The following is an 18,420-nucleotide window of genomic DNA, read 5'->3' as shown; positions in this document are numbered from 1 at the left end:
GGTGCTGGTTACTGTGGGAGGCTTGTGTGCCAGGACAATGAAAACACTGAGGCTGCCTGGGAAGGCTCAGGGTGTGGCTGGGACTTTGGGCAGTCACTGTGGGAGGCTCCACACGCTCAGGCTTCCCTGGTGAGGAACACTGCTGCGCAATCTGCTTACACTGAGGACTGCACAGATCCTTTGTGTGGTCCTTGTGCACTAGTCTCTTTTGAGGAAAGGAAATGAGCTCAGTCTACACCAACAGAACAGAAAAACCTCCCTTCTGATTAAAAAAAGAGAGAGATTTACCACATCCAACCTGGAAGTCACCTTAACACTCCCTTCACCCTGGAGCACTGAACAGAAATTAAGCAAAACTAAGCAAAAACACCCTGGCCACATGTTTGAAGACATGCCAGAAATGGAATTCAAAAAATTGATAATATAACTTAGAAGTAATCAGATGTAGGCCGGTGCCGCAGCTCAATAGGCTAATCGTCCGCCTTGCAGCGCCGGCACACCGGGTTCTAGTCCCGGTTGGGGCGCCGGATTCTGTCCCAGTTGCCCTTCTTCCAGGCCAGCTCTCTGCTGGACAGAGACTTGCCAGGGAGTGCAATGGAGGATGGCCCAAGTGCTTGGGCCCTGTACCCCATGGGAGACCAGGAGAAGCACCTGGCTCCTGGCTTCGGATCAGCGCTGTGCGCCGGCCACAGCAGCCATTGGGGGGTAAACCAATGGAAAAGGAAAACCTTTCTCTCTCTCTCTCTCTCTCTCTCTCACTGTCCACTCTGCCTGTCAAAAATAAAAAAATAAATAAATAAATAAAAGAAGTAATCAGATGCAAATGCACAAGCTAATGAAATCTGTACATGACATGAAAGAAAATTTCTCCTATGAAATTGAGATCTTAGAAAGTAAAATGAAATCTTGGAAATGAAGAATCCAACAGAACATATAAAAATGCATTAACAAAAAAAGCATTAACAAAAATTGGTGAAGCAAAAGAAAGAATATCCAACTTAGAAGACAAAGCACAGGAAATTATACAGTCAGACAAAACACAAGAAGAAGAAATTAGAAAAATAAAAAACACTGCTGGAGATCTACAGGGTACTATCAAATGACGCAACATACGGGTTCTAGGAGTTCCTTAAGGCATGGAAACAGAGAAAGGATTAGAAGGTCTTTTTAGTGAAATAATAACGGAAAACTTCCCTAATTTAGAGAAAGAAAGGGACATACAAGTACAGGAAGCACACAGACCTCCCAACAAACATGACCAAAAAGATCTTCACCACGACACATCGTAATTAAACTCTCCACAGTAAAACATAAAGAATGGATTCTAAAATGTGTATGAAACACTAGATTGCTTTCAGAGGATCTCCAATTAGACTCACAGCAGATTTCTCATCAGAAACCCTACTAGCTAGAAGAGAATGGCGAGATATACTCCAAGTCTTAAAGAGAAAAAAACTGTCAACCCAGAATACTATACCCTGAAAGAAAGTGAAATAAACACCTTCCACAGGAAACAGAAATTGAAATAATTTGTTACCACTCCTCCAGCCTTGTGAAAGATGCTTAAGGATGTGCAGCACACAGAAACATGGTTATCACTATGAAAGAAGGTAAAGGAAGAAAATCTCCCAGTTAAAAGTACAAAGGAAAACCAAAGTAAAAAATAGGAATATTTATAGAAAAATGGCAGGGCAAAGTCGTTACTTATCAATACTTTGAATGTAAACTCTTTTACATTTTTAACTCCTCAGTTAAAAGACACAGACTGGCTGAATGGATTGAAAAACAAACCTATCAATTTGCTGCCTACAAGAAATACATCTCACCAACAAATGCATGCAGACTGAAAGTAAAAGGATGGAAAAAGATATTCTATGCTAACAGAAACCAAAAAAGAGCTGGTGTAGCTAACCTAATATCAGACAAAATAGATATCCACAGAAATGTGTTAAAAGAGACAAAGAAAGGCACTAAGTAATGATTAAGGGATCAATTCAACAGGAAGATGTAACTATTTTAAATGTATCTGCACCTAATTACAGGGCACCAGGCTACTTAATAGAAATGTTAAGGGATATAAAGGGAGACATGGACACAAATACAATAATAATGGGGGGCTTTAATAACTCACTTTCAGCAATGGACAGATCAACCAGACAGAAAATCAGCAAGGAAACAACAGAGTTAACACTTAGACCAAATGGACCTAAGATATCTATAGAACTTTCCATCCTACAGCCACAGAATACATATGCTTCTCAGCAGTGCATGGTTCTCTAGGACTGACCACATACTAGGCCATAAAGCAAGTCTCAGCAAATTAAAAAAAAAAAAAATCGAAATCAGATCAGGCATCAATGGAATAAAGTTGGAAATCAACAACTCAGGAACTCTTAGAACATATGCAAACACATGGAGACTGAACAACATGCTCCTGAATGAACAGTGGGTCATAGAAAAAATCAAAAGAGAAATCAAAAGATTCCTGGAAACAAATGAAGATGACAACACAACACATCAACACTTATGGGATACAGAAAAAGTAGTGTTAAGAAGAATGTTTACAGCAATTGGTACCTATATCAAGAAATTGGAAAGGCCCCAAATAAATGAGCTATCAATGTACTCCAAAGACCTAGAAAAACAGCAGCAAAGGAAACCCAAAACTAGTAGGGGAAAAGCAATAATTAGAGAATAAACGAAATAAAAAAAAAAAGTAGAAAAGATCAGTAAAATGAATGCTGGTTCTTTGAAAAAAATTTACACACCATTGGCCCAACTAAGCAAAAAAAAAAAGGAGAGAGAAAACCCAAATTAATAAAATTAGAGATGAAAAAGGAAATGTGACAACAGACACCACAGAAACAAGATTCGTCATCAAAAACTGCTACAAAGAGCTGTATGCCAACAGAGAAGACTATAAGAAATGGATAGATGCAAGAAATGGACACATGCAAAAGACCTAAACTGAGCCATGAAGACACAGAAAACCTAAACAGAGGGGGCCGGCACTGTGGCGTAGCAGGCGGGTAAAACCTCTGCCTGCAGTGCTGGCATCCCATATGGGCACTGGTTCGAGTCCTGGCTGTTCCACTTCCAATCCAGCTCTGTGCTATGGCCTGGGAAAGCACCAGAGGACAGCTCAGGTCCTTGGGCCCCTGCACACACGTGGGGAACCCCTACACCCATGTGGGAGATCAGGAAGAAGCTCCTGGCTCCTGGCTTCAGATTGGCGCAGCTCTGGCTGTTGCAGCCATATGGGAGTGAACCATTGGATGGAAGACCTCTCTCTTTCTCTTTGCCTCTCCTTCTCTCTCTGTGTAATCTTTCAAGTAAATAAATAAGTCTTAAAAAAAGAAAACCTAAACAGAGCCACAACCAAGACAGAAATTGAATCATTAATAAAGAACCTCCCAACAAAGAAAAGCCCAGGACCAGATGACTTCACTGCTGAATTCTACCAGACATTTAAATAAGAACTAACTCCAATTCTTCTCAAGCTATTCAAAACAAATCAAAGGGAGGGAATCCTCCCAAATTCTTTCTATGAAGCCGGCATCACCTTAATCATAAACCTGAAAAAGATGCAACTCAGAAAGAGAACTACAGACCAATTTCCCGGGTGAACAAACACAAAAATCCTCAACAAAATTCAAGCCAATCAAATTCAACAATACATCAGAAATATCATTCACCAGGATCAAGTCGGCTTTATCCTTGGTATGCAGGGATGGTTCAACAGTCGCAAATCAATGTGATACATCACATTAAGAAACTGAAGAACAAAAAGCGTATGATTATCTCAATAGATGCAGAAAAAGAACTTGATAAAATACAACACCTTTCATGATGAAAACTCTAAGCAAATTGGGTATAAAAGGAACATTCCTGAACACACTCAAGTTAATCTATGACAAACCCACAGTCAGCGTCCTATTGAATGGAGAATGTTGGAAGCATTCCCACTGAGATCTGGTACCAGACAGGGATTCCCACTCTCACCTTTGCTATTCAATATAATACTGGAAGTCTTACCCGGAGCCATTAGGCAAGACAAAGAAATCAAAGGGATACAAAGTGGGAAGGAGTAAGTCAAACTATTTTTATTTTTAGATGACACAATTTTTTTTCTTTTTTTTTCTTTTCTTTTTTTTTTTTTTTGACAGGCAGAGTTAGACAGTGAGAGAGAGACAGAGAGAAAGGTCTTCCTTTTTCCATTGGTTCACCCCCCAGATGGCCACTACGGCCAGCACACTGCAGCGATTCAAAGGCAGGAGTCAAGTGCTTCCTCCTGGTCTCCCATGCGGGTGCAGGGCCCAAGCACTTGGGCCATCCTCCACTGTCTTCCCGGGCCACAGCAGAGAGCTGGACTGCAAGAGGAGCAGAGAGCTGGACTGCAAGAGGAGCAACCGGGACAGAACCGGCACCCCAGCACCGCAGGCAGAGGATTAGCCTAGTGAGCCAGGGCACCAGCCAACATGATTCTATATATAAGGAGATTCAAAAGACTCCACTAAAAGACTACAGGAACTCATAGAGCAGTCTGGTAAAGTCGCAGGAAATAAAATCAATACACAAAAATCAACAGCCTTTGTATACATAGACAATACCACGGCTGAGAAAGAACTTCTAAGATTAATTTCATTCAAAATGGCTACAAAAACTAAATACTTTTTTTGAAAAATATTCATTATTTGGTCTCTTTAAAAAAGATTTATATATTTATTTGAAAGTCAGAGTTACACAGAGATAGGAGAAGCAGAGAGAGAGAGAGAGAGAGGTCTTCCATCCAATGGTTCATTCCCTAATAGGCCGCAACGGCTGGAGCTGCGCTTATCCTAAGCCAGGAGCCAGGAGCTTCTTCCAGGTCTCCCATGCGGGTGCAGGGGCCGAAGGACTCAGGCCATCTTTTTACTGCTTTCCCAGGCCATAGCACAGATCTGGATCGGAAGTGGAGCAGCTGGGACTCGAACTGATGCCCATATGGGATGCCGGCACTGCAGGCATATACCCACTACACCACAGCGCCGACCCCTATTTATTTATTTCTAAGGCAAAGACAGAGAAAAGGAGAGACAGAGGTCTTTGATATGCTGCTTCACTTCCCAAATGGCCGCCAACAGCTGGGGCTGGGCCAGGCTGAAGCAAGGACCAGGAGCTCCATTCAGGTCTCCAATGTGGACGCAGGGGCCCAAGGACTTGGGCCATCTTCTGCTGCCCCAGGCACATTAGCGGGAAGCTAGATTGGAAGTGGAACAGCAGAGTCAAACCGGTGCCCATATGGGATGCCAGTGCTTCACGCGAGGGTGTTAACCCGCTGTGCCACATCGCAGGCCCCTAAATATCTTGTAATAAATTTAACTAAGGATGTCAATTATGACAATTACAAAACATTAAAAAAATAGAAGATTCTATCATAATATCCATACTTCCAAAAGCAATTACAGATTCAATGCGATACCATCAAAATATCAAGGACATTTGTCTTAGATTAGAAAAAAAATTGATGCTGAAATTCATATGGAAACACAGGAGATCCAAATAGCTAAAGCAACCTTTTACAACAAAAACAAAGTTAGAGGCATCACAATACCAGATTTCAAAACCTGCTACAGGGCAGTTATAATCAAAAAACCCTGGTACTGGTACAAAAAAAGGTGGATAGACCAATGGAACAGAACAGAAATGCCAGAAATGAATCCAAACATCTACAATCAACTAATATTTGACAAAGGAGCTAAAATCAGTCCCTGGAGCAAGGATAGTCTTCATCAAATGGTGCTGGGAAAACTGGATTTCCACATGCCTAAGTATGAAGCAAGACCCCTACTTTACGCCTGCCACAAAAACCAACTCAAAATGGATTAAAGACCTAAATCTATGACCCAATATCATCAAATTATTAGAGATCACTGGGGAAACCCTGCAAGGCATTGGCATAGGCAAAGACTTCTTGGAAAAGACCCCAGAGGCACAGGCAATCAAAGCCAAAATTCAGCCGGCGCCGTGGCTCAATAGGCTAATCCTCCACCTTGCGGCGCCGGCACACCGGGTTCTAGTCCCGGTTGGGGCGCCGGATTCTGTCCCGGTTGCCCCTCTTCCAGGCCAGCTCTCTGCTATGGCCAGGGAGTGCAGTGGAGGATGGCCCAGGTGCTTGGGCCCTGCACCCCATGGGAGACCAGGAAAAGCACCTGGCTCCTGGCTCCTGCCAGGATCAGCGCGGTGCGCCGGCTGCAGCGGCGGCCATTGGAGGGTGAACCAGCGGCAAAAAGGAAGACCTTTCTCTCTGTCTCTCTCTCTCACTGTCCACTCTGCCTGTCAAAAAAAAAAAAAAAAAAAAAAAAAAAAAAAAAAAAAAAAAAAAGCCAAAATTCACAAATGGGATGACATCAAATTGAGAAGTTTCTGCACTGCTAAAGAAACACTCAGCAAAGCGAAGAGGCAACTGACACAATGGGAGAAATTATTTGCAAACCATGCAACTGATAAAGGATTAATAACCAGAACATATAAAGAGATCAAGAAACTCAACAACAACCAAACAACCCAGTGAAAAAATGGGCAAAGGACTTAAACATTTTTCAAAAGAGGAAATCCAAATGGCCAACGGACACATGAAAAAATGCTCAGGATCACCAGCTGTCAGGGAACTGCAAACCAAAACTACAATGAGGTTTCACCTCACCCCAGTTGGAATAGCTCTCATACAGAAATCAACAAATAACAAATGCTGGCGAGGATGTGGGAAAAAAGTTACCCTAATCCACTGTTGGTGGGAATGCAAACTGGTGAAGCCACTATAGAAGACAGTATGGGGAGACCTCAGAAATCTGAATACAGACCTACCATATGACACAGCCATCCCACTCCTGGGAGTTTACTCAAGGGAAATGAAATAAGCATAAGAAAGAGTTATCTGTAACCCTGTGTTTCCTGCAGCTCAATTCACAATAGCTGAGACAAGGAATCAACCCAAATGCCCATCAACTAAAGACTGGATGAAGAAATTATGGGATATGCTCATCATGGAATACTACACAGTGCTAAAAAATGAAATCTGGTCTTTTACAACAAAATGAATGAATCTGGAAAACATTATATTTAGTGACTTAAGCCAGTTTCAAAGGGGCAAATACCACATGTTCTCCCTTACTTGTGATACTAATTGAGCACCTAAAAGGCAGTCTGTAAAAGTGAAATTGACACTTTAAGAAGCAATGACTTGAACAGCCCTGTCTTGACTTTTTTTTATATACTATTTCTTGAACTCTTAAACATAATTGTATAGAATCAATTGAAAATAGATTTTAGTAAAATAAGGATGGGAATAAGAGAGAGAGGAGGAAGAGGGGTTTGGGGTAAAGGTGGGAGAGTGGGCATGGTGGGAAGAATTACCATGTCCATTTTCCTAAAGTTGTAATTATGAAGTGTATGAAGTCTGTAACTGTAAAACTGTATAGTTCTGCATACATTCCTATGTACTTATGTCTAAGGGTACAATTTAAAAACTTGCCATGGGACCCCAAGTCCCCTTAAGCTGGGTGGTAAAAATATCTCCTTAAGTGTTAAATGATCATATGGTTAGGATGAAGGATCTGGTTATAATAATAGGAGGGAATGCTCCAACATGGGAGGCAGACCACACAGCAGACTCATAGGACGCATACAATCTACCTAAACTGAGCTCGGACCTCAGAATCAGCACTTAAGGCATTCTGGTCTGGCTGAAAAGCCCACGAGAGCATTTCAGGCATGGAAAGCCAAGACACTGTGGCAAAAAATGTCATATGTAATGGACCTCAGTGGGTGAGACCCCAGTAGAAAGAAGTGATCATCAAAGAAGGAAGTACTTTTCTCTGAAGGGAGGAAAAAACTTTCACTTTATTTATGGCCTTGTCTAAATACTGATGGAGTTTGTTTATTCAAAAGGCTTCCATAGCCTAAGCAGCTCATGTCAAGAGCCTTGGGTGATCACTGACGTCATACATAAGAGTATTAACTGTTAAATTAACAAGAGTCACTATGCACTAACTTCCCATGCAGGACCTCTGTCCGCAAAGAGTTGTATTATAATTATGTTGAAGTGCTCACAAAAGATGTATCATTCTTGGGTGTTTCTTTAAAGTTAGTTAAGTTTCTAAAAACAAAGAAGAAGAAGAGGTGAAATTAACTTCAAGACACAATGACTTTGAACAGCCCTTGTCTCAACTGTTGAGGAACAGTTTTTATGTTGGTTTTTTTTTGGGGGGGGGGTTTGATTTTTTCTTCCGTGCAAATTGTTGGGCTTTTTACTTAGTATAGAGTTGGTCTTCTGTGTTTAAAATTAATCAAAAATAGGCCGGTGCCGCGGCACAATAGGCTAATCCTCTGCCTGCGGCACCGGCACACCAGGTTCTAGTCCTGGTCAGGGCGCTGGATTCTGTCCCAGTTGCTCCTCTTCCTGTCCAGTTCTCTGCTGGACAGAGACTCTGCCAGGGAGTGCAGTGGAGGATGGCCCAAGTCCTTGGGCCCTGCACCCACATGGGAGACCAGGAGAAGCACCTGGCTCCTGGCTTCGGATCAGCGCAGTGTGCCAGCCACAGAAGCCATTGGAGGGGGTGAACCAATGGAAAAAAGGAAGCCCTTCCTCTCTCTCTCTCTCTCTCACTGTCCACTCTGCCTGTCAAAAAAAAATAAATTAATTAAATTAAATTAATTAAAAATAGATCTTAATGGAGAATGGGACTGGGAATAGGAGAGGGAGGAGGAGGGGTGGGAGAGTGGGAAGAATCATTATATTCCTAAAGTTGTACTTATGAAATGCATGAAGTCTGTATTCCTTAAATAAAAGGTTTTCTTGGCTGGGGGGAAGTACCCACTGATAACCAACAAATGTCTGGTTGTTTGCTGTGAGACTACATATGTTGGCTCAACCTCAGGGATTCCTTAAAATGAGAATCAGCCTGTTCACAAATTCTACTAGGTTCAAAGTGATATTTAATTTCTACTTCCAAAGTGTGGATTTGGCTGGAATACAATAACAGCAAATCATTATTCCAAAAATTGATAAAGAAAGCATTCATCCGTTTAAAGTTTCCTTGCTAGGAAATCTTTTAATTCTTTAAACATTTTCTACATATCCTCAACTGAACATTTAAAGGCAACATTCTAAAGCTAAATATCACTAAAGTATTACATTCTAACCTTTATTAACAGTATACCACATATATGCTAATTTTATTTTTGTACATAATTTATTGTGTATGTTAGAAACAGTTTTACCCAATTACTTCAATAACATGACAAAATAAATTAAATCCCCTTAAAAAGCAAAATTTTGAAGAATTACCTTTTCCTGAAATTACTTCTTTTTCTACTCGCCACCTAAATCCAAACTGATAAGAAAAAGAATTAGATTTAGGTCAAAGTAAATTTATACATCACATTAAAATTATATGTAAATCTTAACATGGCATTAATAACATTTACAAACCTAAAAAATTAAACCTAGAGGCCAGCACTGTGGTGCAGCAGGCTGAGCTGCTGCCTGCAATGCCAGTATCCTGAATGGGCACTGGTCCATGTACTGGTTGTTCCATTTGTAACCCAGCTCCCTGCTAATGTACCTAGGAAAGCAGTGGAAGATGGCCCAAATGCTTAGGTCCCGGCCACCCACCTGGGAGACCCAGATGGAGCTCCTGGTTCCGGCTTTCAGCCCACCCTACACCCAGCCAATGCAGTCATTTGTGGAGTGAACCAGATGGAAGATATCTTTCTGTCTCTCTCTGTCTCTATAACTCTGCCTTTCAAAGAAATAAATCTCAAAAAAAGAAAAAATTAAACCCAATTCTCATGACAGCTTTTCCTCCTGTAAGATAGTATGTAAAATCCCATCTTGAAAAACATTTGAAGAATTACCAATCTATCTGTTCAGAACAATATTATGTACTCTTAAAATACCCTAAAAGTTACAGGTGTCAGGCTATAAGATATCTTAGTTTAACAAATAATGTGCCCTGTTCTATCAAACTGAAAATACAAAAAAAAAAAAAAGTTACAGTACAGTACAGAAGCAGAATATTACAGGGCAAAGAAGTCAGATTATATAGGTTAACATTTTAGCTCCACCACTTAGCAGCTGAATAGTACAGAGTAAGTTACTGAATATCTGTTTACCTGAATTTACTCCTATGTAGAGATAGGAGTACCTACTTCTTTTGGTGAGAGACTTATATGTGACAACATGGATACGCCTCGACTTAAGATGGATTTACATTCTTGGTACACTCACTGTAAGATGGAAATATTTTGCATTTACTATGGCTAACATCCCAGTTGACCTTAACATGCTCAGAACACCTTCATTAGCCTGCAGTTGAGTAAAAGGATTTAACATAGAATCTATTTTTTTTTTTTTATCTTTGACAGGCAGAGTGGACAGTGAGAGAGAGAGAGAGAGAGAGAGACAGAGAGAAAGGTCTCCCTTTTGCCATTGGTTCACCCTCCAATGGCCACCGCAGCTGGCCCGTTGTGGCCGGCGCATTGCGCTGATCCGAAGCCAGGAGCCAGGTGCTTCTCCTGGTCTCCCAAGGGGTGCAGGGCCCAAGCACTTGGGCCATCCTCCACTGCACTCCTGGGCCACAGAAGAGAGCTGGCCTGGAAGAGGGGCAACCGGGACAGAATCCAGCGCCCCGACCGGGACTAGAACCCGGTGTGCCGGCGCCGCTAGGTGGAGGATTAGCCTATTGAGCCGTGGCGCCGGCCTAGAATCTATTTTAAATCAACCATTGAGTACCTCATGTAATTTATTAAATACCCATATCCATGAAATGCTGGCAACACAGCACACTACGTTATCAGTTGTTTACCCTCATGATCCTATGCCTGAACATGAATTCCCACCGTCCAGCATCAAGAGATTATCACATTGCATATTGTTAAACCAGGGAAAGATTAAAATTCCAAATCCAAAAGATACTTTCTACCAAACATGTAACACTTTTGTACCACAGCAAAATAAAAAAAAAAAGTCACTAAGTCAAATTTTTCTAAGTCAACTAGAAAACTTGTACTTATAAAGCCACTAGAACAATAATATATATATATATATATATATATATATATATATTCGATTGGGGTTAGCAAACTGGCACACAGACCTTTAGCCTAGTTTAAAAATTTTTATTGGAACACAACCACATCTATTCATTTGTGTAAATCTACTTCTTTTTTTTTTTTTTTTTTTTTTAATTTTTGACAGGCAGAGTGGACAGTGAGAGAGAGAGACAGAGAGAAAGGTCTTCCTTTTGCCGTTGCTTCACCCTCCACGCGCCGGCGCACCGCGCTGATCCGATGGCAGGAGCAGGTACTTATCCTGGTCTCCCATGGGGTGCAGGGCCCAAGCACTTGGGCCATCCTCCACTGTACTCCCTGGCCACAGCAGAGAGGGGCAACCAGGACAGAATCCGGCGCCCCGACCGGGACTAGAACCCAGTGTGCTGGCGCCGCAAGGCGGAGGATTAGCCTAGTGAGCCGTGGCGCCAGCCCATTTGTGTATATCTACTTTCACTCTGCAACAGTAGTGTTCCACAGCTGTGACAAAGACCGTATGACCATTCATACAAACACACACACCAAAGTTCGCAAACCTCTGTAGTAAAATAAGTATTATTTAGCAGCTATTATTAATGATTCCTTCTGGCTCACCAAAGATCAGAATCACCTATATACCATATTTAACCAGAGAGCACAGGGTTTAGTAGTAGAAAACAACCACCCATTGTGTTGGTGCTGTGGTGAGGAAGGCCAAGCCTCTGCCTCCAATGCCAGCATCCCATATGGGTGCCAGTTGTTCTGCTTCCAATCGAGCTCCCCACTAATGTGCCTGGGGCAGCAGAAGGCCCAAGTCTTGGGCCCCTGCACCCACATAGGAGACTTGAATGGAGCTCCTAGTCCTGGCTTCCCCTGGCCCAGCCACGGCTATTGCAGCCATATGGGAAGTGAAGCAGCAGATGGAAGACCTCTGTCTTTCCTTTTCTCTATCTTTGCCTTAGAAATAAATAAATAGGGGTCGGCGCTGTGGTGTAGTGGGTATGCCTGCAGAGCTGGCATCCCATATGGGCGTCAGTTCAAGTCCTAGCTGCTCCACTTCTGATCCAGCTCTGTGCTATGGCCTGGAAAAGCAGTAGAAGATGATCCATGTCCTTCGGCCCCTGCACCCGCATGGGAGACCTGGAAGAAGCTCCTGGATCCTGGCTTCAGATCTGAGCAGCTCCAGCCGTTGTGGTCAACTGGGGAGTGAACCATTGGATGGAAGACCTCTCTCTCTCTCTCTCTGCTTCTCCTATCTCTGTGTAACTCTGACTTCAAATAAATAAATAACTCTTTAAGACAAATAAGTAAATAAATAAATAAAAAAGTCTTTAAAAAAGAAAAAGACCACACATGGGATCAATATAATCTGAGAAATCTTTCACTGATACAAAATCTAATATTATTCAGGCTTCTGTCACGGTCAAAGTCTGGCTCAGAGATTACAACGAAGAGCAGTGGGACTGGTCTGGAGCCTTAGGTGGACAGCTGTTAAACTTCCATCCATATTCCTAAAAATAACTTTGTTTTTTGGCTAACAATGAATCATGTCTGCTGCCTTTTAAAATCTTTCATATTTATATGCAGACTTACCATAGTTTCAATAATATCTTGTTTTCTATTCAGTTTAGGATAATGGTTAAAAGTTCAGTTCTCTAGCAACTGGACTTCTTGGCATTTACCCAAACAAAAACCTGAACATAGACACTTACAGCAACGACATGCATATCTGCCAATACTTGTAAACAACCAAGATTTCCTTCATTAGGTAAATGTATAAACAAACTGAAAATACAGACAATGAATGAGATTCAGCATTAAAAAGGAATGAACTATCAAGCCATGAAAAGACATGGAGCAATTTCCAATGTGTATTACTAAGAGAAAGAAGCCAATCTGAAAAGGCTATATACTACATGATTTGACTATCTGATATTCTGGAAAAGACAAAACTTTGGAGACAGCAAAAAGATCAGTGTTTTCCAAGGGTTAGGGAGGAGCGAGGGATGAAAAGGCAGAGCACAGAGAAGTTTGAGGGCAGTGAAACTATTCTGTGATATTGTAATGGTAGACACATGTCATTAAACAGAATGTACAAAACCAAGAGGGAACTCTAATGTACACTGTGGACTCTGAGTGGTAATAGTGTGTCAATGTAGCTTCACCAGGTGTAACAAATGTACCACTCTGATGGGAGGTACTGATGGTGAAGAGCCTGAGGATGAGTGGCAGGGAGTGCACAGAACTCTGAACTTTCTCATCAATTTTGCTGTGAACCTAAAATGCTGTAAAAATAAAGTCTATTTTTAAAAAACAAAACTATGCAACTATAGAATCGTGCAGATTCAACTCAATAGTATCCTTCATTAACTTGCTCTGTAACCTCGGGAAAGTTACTTAATCTATTTCTCCTTTAGGTATAAAAATGCCAATAATAACAACCCTTAACTTCATAGGACTGTTATATTGTGAGAATTCAGACAAAATGCTCATCATGCCTGATGAACTTATTTTTTTTAATATTTATTTATTTATTTGAAAGAGTTACACAGAGAGAGGAGAGACAAAGGGGGTGGGGGTCTTCCATCTATTGGTTCATTCCCTAATTGGCCACAACAGCAGGAGCTGTGCCAATCTAAAGCCAGGAGCCAGGAACTTCTTCCAGGTCTCCTACATGGGTGCAGGGGCTCAAGGACTTGGGCCATCCTCCACTGCTATCCCAAGCCATAGCAGAGAGCTGGATCGGAAGTGGAGCAGCTGGGTCTTGAACCGGCACCCAAATGGGATGCTGGCACTTCAGGCCAGGACGTTAACACACTGCGCCACAGCGCTGGCCTCCTGATGAACTTATTATTAATTAGCTAATTAAAAGTAAGAACGAACCCCTAGATGGCGGAATAGCGACAAGATGGTCCGATTTAAGCAGGGTGAAATTAATATTTCAAAAAAGGAGAGTACACTCACAGGATGAAGCTGTGGTAGAGCTGTGGTGGGAGGTCCTGTCTGGACCCGTGCTGAGAGAGCAAATACACAAAAGACCTGCTGACTTGGATTCGGGGAGGAGGACATCCGCCCAGCAAGCCAGGTCAGAGAGAACTCCATGGCCCATCGCACTGCTGATACAATGGGACAGAGAGCTTGGTGAACTGCTTTAGGAGTTCCACACAGATCTCCCACGGCAGCAGGCAACTGACTGTCCAGAGGAGGGGGAAAAAAGGCAGTAGTCGCTCTCCTTCCCCACCTCCCTGCTACAGCGGAGACCTGCAGCCAGCAGGGGGAGCTGACAGCATTTCTGGACATAGGCAGGCGGCAGTCACCCCAGCTCCTGTGCACGCACTCAGCAATAGCTGGCATTACCTTCCACCCAGTCAACGAGGGCCACAGCAATTCAGAGGAAGCCAGGAGCAGGGCCTCCACCACACCAGTTGCACCATGCCAGTTGCCCTGCAATGGGAGGAGAGGGGAAGTGTGCCTGCAGGACTCTCCTACCCTCTTAGCATGACTGAGAAGTGAGCGGGGCTGTAGCAGGCAGGTTACTTTGTGCGCTTGCAAACCACAGAACAAACCAGAGAGAAAAACTTACCTTCCCCACTAACACCAAATGTGGTTGGGAGGACCACGCAGACAGTAGCTCTGGGAACACCTTAGTTTCCTCACAGACAGAACTAGATAGTGGGGTGGAGAGGCCCAAAGGCACCCCATGACCTGGAGAGTCCAAGGAGTGGAGTCTGAGAAAACAGTGACTGCGTAAGAGAAGGAAGAGCGAGGCTAGGTTCTGGGCATCCACAGAGCGATTCTAGAAGCGATTCTCCCCACTCTCTGGAACTCCTCAGCTGCCCACAGCAGCTCATAGCAGAGGGAACTGTGCTCACAGCAAAGACTCCACAGACAAAATATGCAGTTCAAAGGAGTACAGATGAATGCTGAGCACACTGGGGACCAACACCTGGGTGTTGCTCATCTGGGAGCAGAAGGGCTGGTCACAAAACAGAGGTGACCATTCCTCTCCATCCAGTCAACCAGAGGAGAGCTGCCACACCCAACTGGGGTCTTGTGCTGTATACTGACCCCACCCTGGAATACTAAAGAGAGCAGCCTGGCCACACCCAGAAAACACCTCTTGGTTTTCATTGAAAGTGTAGATGTCCCACTAAGCCACAGAGACACAGATCAAAGATAAAGCATCAGACAGAAAGAAAATTCTACAAATGCCAAAAAATAAAGGAAAAATACAAGACACAAGAATAAGGAAGACACTATGAGCCCACCAAAGGAACACTACAATACTTCAGTACTAGAATGTGAAGATGAAGAGATTGAGGAAATGCAGGAAACAGAATTCAAAAAACTAATCATCAGATTACTCAGAAGAAATCAGAAGCAAATTCACGAACTAAAGAAAACATATATGGTATGAACAAAATTTTTCCCATGAAATTGAGATCTTAAAGAGAAATAAACATGAAATACTAGAAATGAAGAATGCAATAGATAAAACAAAAAATGAAGTGGAAAGTCTTAACATAGTGGGTGAAGCAGAAGAAAGAATATCCCAGCTAGAGAAAAATCTATTTTACAGTCAGGCAAAAAACAAGAAGAAATTAGCAAACTACAAAACACTGTTGGAGATCTACAGGATACTATCAAATGACCCAACATACAGGTCTTAGGAGTTCCTAAAGGTGTGGAAAGAGAGAAAGGATTACAAGGTCTTTTTTAGTGAAATAATAACAGAAAACTTCCCTAATTTGGAGAAAGAAAGGGACATCCAGGTACAGGAAGCACACAGAACTCCCAAAAGACATGACCAGAAAAGATCTTCACCATGACACATGTAGTCAAATTCTCCATAAATAAAGATTCTAAAATGTCTATGAAAGAAATGGCCAGATTGCTTTCAGAGGATCTTCAATCAGACTCACAACATAGACTTCTCATCAGAAACCCTTTGGTTAGAAGAGAATGGCGAGATATACTCCAAGGCTTAAGAGAAACAAACTGTCAACCCTGCAAATACTATATCCTGCAAAGCTCTTATTTATTAATGAAGGTGAAATAAAGAACTTCCACAACAAACAGAAGTTTAGAGAATTTGTCACCACCCATCCAGCCTTGCAAAAGATGCATAAGGAGTGTTACCCACAGAAACACAGACACAGTTATAACTATGAAGGAAGGTGAAGGCAGAGTATCTCCCAGTTAAAAGTACAAAGGAAATCCAAAGTAAAAAACAGGAATACTTATGGGAAAATGACAAGGCAAAGTCGTCACCTTGAATGTAAATGGCCCCAACTCTCCAGTTAAAAGACACAGACTGGCTGAATGGAAAAAAAAAATAAATACAAAGAAAGAAAATCCATCTATTTGCTGCCTACCAAAAAAAAAAAAAAAAAAAAAAAAAAAAAAAAAAAACAACCACATCTCACCAAGAAAGTTACTTGCAGACTGAAAGCGAAAGGATGGAAGAAATATTCCATGCGAACAGAAACCAAAAAGGGCACTACGTAATGATTAAGCGATCAATTCAACAGGAAGATGTAACTATTTTAAATGTATATGTACCTAATCACAGGGCACCAGGCTACTTAATAGAAATGTTAAGGGATATAAAGGGAGACATGGACACAAATACAATAATAATGGGGGGCTTTAGTAACCCACTTTCAGCAATGGACAGATCAACCAGACAGAAAATCAGCAAGGAAACAACAGAGTTAATCAACACTTAGACCAAATGGACCTAAGATATCTATAGAACTTTCCATCCTACAGCCACAGAATACATATGCTTCTCAGCAGTGCATGGTTCTCTAGGACTGACCACATACTAGGCCATAAAGCAAGTCTCAGCAAATTAAAAAAAAAAAAATCGAAATCAGATCAGGCATTATCTCTGACCACAATGGACTGAAGTTGGAAATCAACAACTCAAGAACCTCTAGAACATATGCAAACACATGGAGACTGAACAACATGAATGAACAGTGAGTCATAGAAAAAATCAAAAGAGAAATCAAAAGATTCCTGGAAACAAATGAAGATGACAACACAACACATCAACACTTATGGGATACAGAAAAAGTAGTGTTAAGAAGAATGTTTACAGCAATTGGTACCTACATCAAGAAATTGGAAAGGCACCAAATAAATGAGCTATCAATGTACCTCAAAGACCTAGGAAAACTGCAACAAACCAAATCCAAAACTAGTAAGAGAAAAGAAATAATTAAATTTAGAGAAGAAATAAACAAAAGTGAAACAAACAAGCAAAACGAATACAAAAGATCAGCAAAATGAATGCTGGTTCTTTGAAAAAATAAACGAAATCAACACACCACTGGCCCAACTAACCAAAAAAAGGAGAGAGAAGACCCAAATTAATAAAATTAGAGATGAAAAAGGAAATGTAACAACAGACACCACAGAAATAGGAAGAATCATCAGAAATTACTACAAAGAGCTATATACCAATTAACTGGGAAACCTAGAAGAAACGGATAGATTCCTGGACACATACAACCTATCTATATTGAGCCATGAAGACATAGAAAACCTAAACAGACCCACAACCAAGACAAAAATTAAATCAGTAATAAAGACACTCCCAACAACAACAAAAAAGCCCAGGACTAATTGGCTTCACAATGATTTCTACCATACATTTAAAGAACTAACTCCAATTCTTCTCAAGATATTCCAAACAACTGATAAGGAGAGAATCCTCCCGAATTCTTTCTATGAAGCCAGTATCACCTTAATTCCTAAATCCAGGAAAGCAACAGAGAAAGAGAACAACAGACCAATTTCCCTTATGAACAAAGATGCAAAAATCCTCAATAAAATATTAGCCAATCAAAAGAACATTCACTCACACCAAGTGGGATTTATTGCTGCTATGGAGGAATTGTTCAATATTTGCAAATCAATCAATGTTATATATCACATTAACAAACTGAAGAAGAAAAAACATAGCATTATCTCAATAGACACAGAGAAAGTATTTGATAAAATACAACACTCTTTCATGATGAAAACTCTAAACAAATTGGGTGTAGAAGGAATATTCCTTAACACAATCAAGGAAATTTATGACAAACAGCCAGCGTCCCATTTAATGGGGAAAAGCTTGAGGCATCCTCATTGAGATCCAGAACCAGACAAGGATGCCCACTCTCACCACTGCTATTCAATACAGTCCTAGAAGTTTTAGCCAGAACCATTAGGCAAGAAAAAGAAATCAAAGGGATAAAAACTGAGGAGGAAGTCAACCTATTCTTATTTGCAGATGATAGGATTCTATAAGTAGGTGATCCAAAAGACTCCGCCAAGACTATTGGAACTCATAGAAGA

The 18,420-nt window shown here is 41.4% G+C and overlaps 1 protein-coding gene across 24 annotated transcripts in view; it reads right to left on the bottom strand.

Moving 5' to 3' along the window:
• The window catches only part of LOC100347176 (protein FRA10AC1), a 103,303-nt gene that overhangs the window by 18,696 nt on the left and 66,187 nt on the right, over window positions 1–18,420 (bottom strand). For 12 of the 24 annotated variants that reach the window (XR_011382359.2, XM_070057593.2, XM_070057605.2 and 9 more), the window contains 2 exons: window positions 14,428–14,514; window positions 9,329–9,374 (listed from right to left, as the gene is read on the bottom strand). Coding sequence is in view for 20 of the 24 variants with exons in the window: in XM_070057593.2 (XP_069913694.1) it covers window positions 9,329–9,374; window positions 14,428–14,514 (133 nt within the window). In the remaining 4 variants the exon portion in view is untranslated. The remainder of the gene's footprint in view (window positions 1–9,328; window positions 9,375–14,427; window positions 14,515–18,420) is intronic. The other 12 variants (XR_011382362.2, XR_011382364.2, XR_011382363.2 and 9 more) reach the window with 1 other exon arrangement.

The sequence above is a fragment of the Oryctolagus cuniculus genome, chromosome 15 (genome assembly GCF_051225735.1).
Source record: "Oryctolagus cuniculus isolate XC-2025 breed Fujian yellow rabbit chromosome 15, ASM5122573v1, whole genome shotgun sequence".
Taxonomy (NCBI): Eukaryota; Metazoa; Chordata; class Mammalia; order Lagomorpha; family Leporidae; genus Oryctolagus; species Oryctolagus cuniculus.
The sequence above is the reverse complement of the archived record's forward strand: the minus strand, read 5'-3'. Positions and strand labels throughout refer to the sequence as shown.